This window comes from Aethina tumida, chromosome 7, assembly GCF_024364675.1.
Source record: "Aethina tumida isolate Nest 87 chromosome 7, icAetTumi1.1, whole genome shotgun sequence".
Classification (NCBI taxonomy): Eukaryota; Metazoa; Arthropoda; class Insecta; order Coleoptera; family Nitidulidae; genus Aethina; species Aethina tumida.
In genome coordinates, this window is record NC_065441.1 from 13,545,388 (window position 1) to 13,554,165 (window position 8,778).

The window sequence follows — 8,778 nt, forward strand, 5'->3', positions numbered from 1 at the left end:
ATTTCAATGTCACTTTTGATGTCCACAAAGTAATAAACATTTCATTATTCCTACTGTTGATTTTATCTTCATGTTTGTACTTGAAACTGTTTGGAAATAACTGTATTTAATAAAACAAAGCTAATAGCTAACTAAATTTGTTTAATGAACACAACAACATTCCGGTTTGTAAACATTATTTTGCTAATTACTAAAGTACATCAAAATATCGCAAACGTTTTACTTAAATGTGAAAATTTGGTTGAATATATTAGTAAGTAATTTTTCAACATTTAAAATCAAATAATTTTTTTAAATAAACAAGTATGAAAATAACTTGATTTTAAAGTTGTACGTGCAGTGCTTAATTTTGTAGGTTGGGAATATTTTTACGATTTTGTTTTATTTTAAAATTATAATAGACACCTTTATAATATTGAAATATTCATTCAAAATTTTGTGAATGTAACTGCTATTTTAACAGAAAAAAACAACTTATAAATAGTTTGACATTCACAAGTTGCTTTTAAATACGTTTATTATGTAAATATGTGTATCATATTATTTCAGATAAGAATAAAACTCAGTACTATTAGTACAATTTATGTACGAAAATTGCGACAAATAGTGAAAGCTAACGCTCACAAAGCGATAAAGAAAATTACGATCAAAATGAAATACAGTGCAGCTTATTGTATAAATTATCACTATATAAGTAAGTGTAACGATAATTTATTGTTTCTTCCTGTTTTTTGTACTTTCATATTTTATATGCCATTTCTTCAACTATATACAGGATTTTATCAAACTCAGAATTTATATTCTATTACTAATTAATTTTAATTTCTATATCTACACTTAAATACATACATAAAGTGATGGTCATTATTATAGCAACTTTTTAACCATTTTATTTTATGTGAATTGAGCTGGACATAAATATAGAAGTTCTATTTTGAAAGTAATTTTAAATTATTCAATCTGTGTTATTTAATTTAATATTTACACTTTGCATGATATCATTAAATTATTATATAAGGATATTATATAATATATATAATATCCTTACGTATTATAATTTTGGCCCATCACCGTGACGTAGACTCAACCATTTTTCAAATATACGACACCTTTAAACTTCTTAAATTGCTGTGATGAGTCCATTTAATTTGTAAATTTTTTATCTCGTGGTCCCCCAAGCTTTCTATGAGTAGATCCTTGGTGATTGGAACAGGTCAGACAAAACATCAATGCTTAGGATTTTGGATTTGTGTTTGAGATCGTTTTTATGTTGGAACACATTTATTAAGAGCATCATTTCTTCAATATATGGAAGCAAATTGTTGTTTAATATATCCCAGAACATAAATCAGTCTAAAGGGTCCTATCTCAGGAGGATTGAAGCATCCCCCATACCATAATTGAACTGCCACCATGTTTCACTGTGGATATAACAAACTATTTGTGTAATTTTGTCCATGGAGGATGTTTAACATAAGCAGAACCATCATTTTTTTATAAATTTCATTTAGACTCATCACTAAAAACTACTCGTCTCCACTGTTCTGTGGTTCAATGAATGTGATCCTAAACAAGTCAAAATTGGACTTTCACATTCATAGTGTTTTTCTTGTATGTTTAGGATCAAATGAATCTCTCACAGTTCTTAATCTAACTTTAGTAAGTCCCATGCCCCCCAGGTTGATTTTAATTTCAGATGGCGACAAGATTGGATTGTTTTTTGACATTCGACTTCTTTCAATTTTTTCGATTCAGACAAATTTTAGTATAGTAGAAAAAACAATGAACATTATAGGTATTGGTATCTAATTCAAGTAGTACAACTCATAATATATTTTAATAAGCAAAGAGTATCCAACAAAAAAATTAAATAATATTTATCAATATTATTTATTTATATAAATACATATTTTTTAAATGTATGCTATTTGATTTGGGTACAACATGAATAACTGTAGAAAGAATTTAGTGAAATGTAGTCTACTTTTTAATTACCTTTAATGAGAGGTGGAGGAGGCCTTTCCTAATTAACATTAAATAGTAATATGTACTATTTCTCTGACCATCACTGCATATTTTAATAATCATTTAATTCCATCAAATTCTAATGAAAAGCAAGATTTAATGAGCTATAATAAACATAAACTGAATTATTTGACCATAATTAATTTTGTACCATAAATAAATGACAATTCAACACTTAACTAGACTAAATAATACAATACTCTCTCTTGTTTTCAAATCATAAATTAATAAATGGCTTGCCTCAAATATAAATTTAAATTCCGAATTTAGAAAAAATCAAACCTACATTTCGACCACCTGATTCATCAGCAAGAAAACACCAAGGCATCAATCCCAAACCAGTTTCCCGAATATTAACACGTTCGTGATACCGAGTGTGTAACGGTTTTTAAAACGCGACGGAACAGTGAAAGTGCAGCTAATAAAAAAAATAAACGCAGCGGAGAAATTTTGTTTCTTTTTTTACGATTATTTTGAAAACGGTTGACTTGTAGAACGGAACAATGGGACCACTTTTTGGACGGATGCAGCGATTTCCCACACAAATAAACAAATTCTTGCACTTTTGTCTGCTATTTATAGAAAGTGCAGTGAATAAATGGTGTGTTTATCAATTAAATTTGGTACGGCACCGTTTCAAACAAAAATAAACGTGACGCAACATTTTATTTACAATAAGTTTAATAAATTTAAATTGCAACACCCGGCAACGTTTCGTTTAAACGGACTTTAGTAGAGCTCAAACCTAAACGTGTGATTAATAAGATGATTCACCTGTTCGAACTTGTTCATAAAATTCTACCTGATGGTGGTCGGATTGTGTTTCCTTTTCTCCTAACAACTACTTTTGAAATACTCCCTGACATGTCACAATTTAAACCACCAAACGTAAACTTAAACAACAAATATTTAACTTTAATTATATATCTGCAAATGCATAGATTAATACCACGCTAGAAATGCTTTTTATAAACCAAGGCAACGTTTAAAATAGCAACAGAACGGTGTTTTAAAACAGAACGGCGGATGCAACAATATATTTATTATATTTGCCCAAAACATATTTATGTTTCAGCGTTTGAAAACTTGCTGTAAATTGCTGCGGTTTATTTAAAATTTTATTGCTTGTTCATAAGAGCTGACTTCAGTAATTACCTATTAGAAAATGAATTATTATAGATTATAAAAAGCACCACAAACAGAGTTGTAATTTAAAAGATACCGTATTATTTGATGTGAATTCCTAAGCAACTGTTCATCTGCGAGATTAGCAAAACAAATCTACAGTTTTCAGAGATTGAATTTTATGCAAAAAGTCAAACATTTAATTGTAGACTTAAGCATTTTAATATTTTGTCGTTAAATTAATACATGTGAATTACAAACACTTGGTAATAAAACTTAAATTAGATTTATCATTAACTTTGCACAGATGAAAATGTATTTACATATTTAAACAGCTGTTATTAAAACCTGCAGTTTCTATTAGTTTATTTTCTTGACATTACATAACTTGCTTTTTCATATTAATTTTCCTAATTTGATTACAATATTTAATGCGTTGTCTAATTGAATTGTATAGGTTTTTCCCCAATCATTAATAAATTCAAGATTTAGTAATAAAAACTGCTGTTAATTTAATGGGAAAAATTAAAATTTATGTATTGTTTTAAATCGTTTAATGAAGTATTTATCTCCACAGTATTTAAATCTGGTCCCCCTAAGTTACTAATTGGAGAATACAAAACCAAATAAAATCTAGGCACAAATATTTATATTTGAAACAACTACTATTAATTTATTTTCTTGACATTACACAACCTGTTTTTTCACATTAGTTTTACTATTTTAATTACAGTATTTACTGCGTTGTCTAATTGAATTTTAGAGGTTTCGTCTCAATCATTAATAAATTTAAAATCTAGTAATAAAAGCTGCTGTTAATTTAATGGGAAAAATTAAAATTTATGTTTTGTTTTAATCCGTTTAATGAAGTATTTAAATCCATAATGTTTAAATATGGCTTCCCTAAGTTATTGATTGGACAACACAAAATCAAATAAAATTTGGGCACAAATATTTATATTTGAAACAATTAAATTAGATTTATCATTAATTTTCACAGATGCATACATAGACAGCAGTTATTATAACCTGTAGTTTCTATTAATTTATTTTGTTGACATTACACATCTCGTTTTTTCACAATAGTTTTCCTAATTTAATTATAATATTTTCTGAGGAGTCCAATTTAATTTTAGAGAATTCGCCCTAATTATTAATAAATTTAAAATTTAATAATAAAAACGGCTGTTAATTTAATGGGAAAAACTAAAATTTATTTTTTGTTTTAAACAGTTTAATGAAGTGTTTAAATCCACAATGTTTAAATCTGGCTCTCCTCAGCTATTGATTGGAGAACACAAAATCAAATAAAATTTGGGTACAAATATTTATATTTAAATCAACTACAGATGTTTTAAAGAGTGAAAGCTTATATTAAATCCAGTTAGGTATGGTGGAGGAGAAACTGTGGTTTCTAATAAACGATTATCAAAGGTGTATTTAGGTTTTGGTGGTCTGGCGATTTATTTGGTAGTTAAAATATGTAGTTAGTAAATAAATTGTTTGTTTTCTGGTGTAGTTGTTTTAAAATACAACAACTGAAATAAATTTTAGATTGAATTATTTTGAGATGTAAAAAACTATAAGTAACAACAACAACAACAACTAAACAACAACAAAGAAATGACGGAAATCAGGTGATTATTGTTGTTATGCGAGAAAAGCGTAAACCGTCCGTCAGTCAGTTAGGATCGTGAAGAAAGTTCTGCGGACAGCAAACACTGACGAAACAACACGTTCTAGGAGTCCGTTTCTGGGCTAAAAAACTAGGTCGCCTTGTGTCTTCGGAACCATAACAGTGGAGAAAGGGTGCGGTTAAAGCGCTGTACCTTACCTTGTCGACGGGAATGTGTCTGCTGGACATTGTTCACGGCCTTAACGTCTTGCGCCTCGGTCCCGGGATCCGTGTCCCTCAATCGCGCAACAACAAAAAAAAAACTGAAACTCCAAACCCCGCTCCTTCACCACATACCAGAACTTGCACACTACAAACAAAACCGTGCACACGGGAGAACACCGACGGCGGAACGGGACGGCGGGGTTCGATCACCGGGTTATTTTGCGGTACAAGTGCACCCGCCGACCACGACCAGCTATACGGGCACCGGGGGGGCTCGGGCTACGGCCAGCACAGCTAACAATGGGGACGAAAATGCAATGCAACACGGCGTCGGGCCACTACGCGTTTGCGCTACACACACGGCAGCTCGGCTGGCTGCTTTTTGTGTCGTTTTTCCACTCGCACTCGGTCTATTGGAAAGCCGCAGCGGCCCAGTGACATCTATCAGATCTATTTGTAACTATCAGATAAATAGAAATCTCTATATAGTTAAAGCTGTACGCACACTGAAACGATACGTCCAATAAATATAAAAAAACATCAATACTTCTCCGGACTTCTGAAATACTATAAATATTTATCTTTCGTAAAATTTTAATGTTTACAATTATGTCAATTATATTTTACGACATAGCAAACTTAATTTTGAATGTACAAATACAGTGGTAGCCAAAAAATAGCATACATCACTATTTAATATTAATAAGAAAATGTACGCCTATAATTAATTAAGTAATTATACATTATATAAATTTAAATCATTTCTACAGAATCTTAAACAAAACAAATGTGAGTGGCGGTTACTCAGATGATACAAATGAGGCAGTGTCTCACCTATAAAAATGATTTTATTGATATAAATAAATATAATATTGATATAAAAAATACGTTTTTCATGTTAAATTTTAAATACTTTCTGTTTGGTTCATTAAAATTTGGTAGTTTTTGGTTTAAATATTATTTGTTGTTTTGGTCCAAATAATATTTATCAACATTTTGAATGGAGGATTATTAATATATTTTTAAATAAATTTTAGTTCCTGTTCGAATATTTTCTTTTCTTTTCTAAAATAGATCATTGAAAGTTTTTAAATGAACTTATTATTTAATATTTGTTAATAACATTGTAAATTTTGTTAATGTTAAATAGTATAATGAAGCAGTAAGTACAAAGAAGTTATATTCTAAAGGTGTGTGGTTTCATTTATTTTATATTCACAAGGTTGCCACATTTCGTTCTAATCGATGTTTATTTATTCCTTACATTTTATCATTTCTTTATTACATTTACAATGCAACAACAACTTTTAACGAATTATTATTGTATTTTTGTACAAATAAATTTTCCACTGGTCAATATTCGTCAATATTTACGTCACCAAGTCAGACGGCAACATCGCGCTGTCACCGAACATAACCTAAAACACAAAAAAACAACAAGACTGAATATTATGTGTATATTTTAGAATAAAAAGAAAATGGATAGGTCTAACGAGAACAGTGTGATTTGCATCTGCAACGAAAACGAAAACGATATACTGGATTGCTTATCAGTAAGTACTATCACAGAAAATTCGACCAGGTGCACACCTACACCTTAGTTCTCATCAGGTGTGGTTTTTTATGGATTTTTTCGTTGCTATTTTAGTCGAATGTGGAAATTGTCTACTCGTTCCGAGACCGGTACTTCGAAAATCATTCTGTGGAAGATGCAATCAATAAAAATGAAGAATTAGAAGCATTAATGAATGAAGCTTTAACACTGTTCAACAAGCATGAGAAGACAGCTCTTGATCTCGACAAGGCGAAATACAGCTATTTACGTGGACGTCTTTTAAATGTGTTACCAAAATTTAGTCCTGAATCAGAAGTTTTACTCTCAAGGGCTTGTAAATTGAATCCGAAACTTATGGAAGCCTGGAATGAACTTGGGGAGAGCTACTGGAAAAAAGACGACCTAGTAGAAGCTAAAAATTGCTTTAAACGCGTTGCTGAATATGTAATTACCTCAAAAACACATTTTTCTCATTAATAATAAAAATATTTTAGGATCCTAATAAAAATAAAGTTGCCTTGAGAAATCTATCCATGCTGGTCAGGCAAGAAGTCACAAGCAATGCAGAAGAAAGAAAACAAAGTGTCGAAAAAGGTTTGGCATATGCAAAGGAGGCAGTACAAGTGGATCCACAAGATGGTGTTTCTTGGTCCATCTTAGGCAATGCTCATTTGTGCAGTTTTTTTGCCATCCACCAAAATCCTAAGACTTTAAAACTTTGCCTCAGTGCATACCTACAAGCTGTAAGTGCAATTTTTTGAATCATTGAATAGATGTATATATTGATTGTTATAGGAAAAAGATGTGCTTGCAAAAAGTAGACCTGAACTCCATTACAATAAAGGAATTGTATGTTTAACCGTATTTTAGCATATGTACAACTAAATTTATTATATTTTAGACACATAGATATGAAGAAGAATATTTGTTAGCTTTAGAATCATTTAAGAATGCCAGTCTGTTTGATCCAACATGGGAATCACCGAAAATTAAACAAGAACAACTTCTAAAGTATTTGAATGAAGTCGTCGATTTAGTAACAACTCATGGGAAAATGAAGGCAAAAAGATTACAACAACTTTTACAAGTATGGGCACGTTTAAGAATTGTATTGAATTTTGTAATTCAGTTTCGAGCATTTTAGTCTATTGATTCTAAACTACTGGGGCCTTATAATGGCGGCAGTTATACATCTTCACATGGCCAAACAGTAAAACTAGTAGAAACTTCTTTAAAAGACTTAAATCCTGGCATAAATGAGGAAAAAGTAGTACTTGGAAAAGTAGTTTGTTCTATTAGAAATGAAGACACAGTACCATTGTAAATTATATAAACTATATTTTAAGATATATTCTTACGTAAATTTACTTTTAGTACATTCTGTTTAGTGGACAAACAAGGAACATGTGTAGTTGTATCAATTTTTAACTTGTCTAGTGGAAAAGGTGTGATAATCGGCGACTCGGTGGCAATTCCTGAACCATTTGTAGTGGATAATAACTTTACCTACAATAATAAGGTAAGTTTTATGACAATAAAAATACACCACTATTGTGTAATATTACAAGCAGCTCAAGTTTGTTTGATCAACAAAAAAAGATTTTATAATACAGTTAACCATGAACAAATTATTGATTGTGATATTGTGACAAAAAAGAAGCAAATAAAAGTTTATTGGCTTATAGTAAAATTTATTTATTAAATGTTTTTTTTTTTCAGGAATATAAATTTCGTTTGATTCGTGTAGAAACTCCTTTAATTCTAGTAATAAACGGTAGAAAAGCAAACAGAGATCTTCAAGCGGGCGTTCAGATGTCCCTCTTTAAAAAGTATGACTGACAATAACTCTAATTTAAAATTTTAACAAACCTAACAACCTTTTAATAAGCAAAGCTGTGACGAAAATTCGACTATTGCAAAGCAGTAGTACAAAAACGATAATTTATTGCTATATTTTGGTAAGATCTTGATTGAAAGAGAGAGACTTGTGAAGTCTCACACATGAAATGTGGATTTGTTAACTTTTATTGTAGGAATGAATTCAGTTTTGTGCTTTTTAAACGGACGATAAATCACTTTATGAAGCTTTAATTTTTATTAACACGATTTATTTGTATTACATTTTTTTACAATGAAATATACTGATCTTTTTTATCAACTTTGTTGTCTTATTTATTTTACCTTTATTTTTTTAACACAACAGTCTAATCCTAGAAAATGGGAATAATTTTAA

General features: G+C 30.0%; 2 protein-coding genes across 2 annotated transcripts in view; one reads left to right on the forward strand and one right to left on the reverse strand.

Moving 5' to 3' along the window:
- Positions 1-5,374, reverse strand: part of LOC109594980 (ubiquitin-like protein 3) — a 58,597-nt gene extending 53,223 nt beyond the window's left edge. Inside the window, exon 1 of the mRNA XM_020010254.2 lies at positions 4,985-5,374. Coding sequence (XP_019865813.1) covers positions 4,985-5,014 — 30 coding nt within the window. The 5' untranslated portion in view covers positions 5,015-5,374. The remainder of the gene's footprint in view (positions 1-4,984) is intronic.
- Positions 5,375-6,404: 1,030 nt separating this feature from the next.
- Positions 6,405-8,703, forward strand: LOC109594973 (tetratricopeptide repeat protein 5). The gene is made up of 8 exons (XM_020010244.2): positions 6,405-6,543; positions 6,639-6,989; positions 7,040-7,288; positions 7,341-7,394; positions 7,447-7,632; positions 7,690-7,865; positions 7,920-8,064; positions 8,265-8,703. The coding sequence occupies exons 1-8, from the start codon at positions 6,469-6,471 to the stop codon at positions 8,382-8,384; spliced, it is 1,356 nt and encodes a 451-aa protein (XP_019865803.1). The 5' UTR covers positions 6,405-6,468; the 3' UTR covers positions 8,385-8,703.
- Positions 8,704-8,778: the final 75 nt, after the last annotated feature.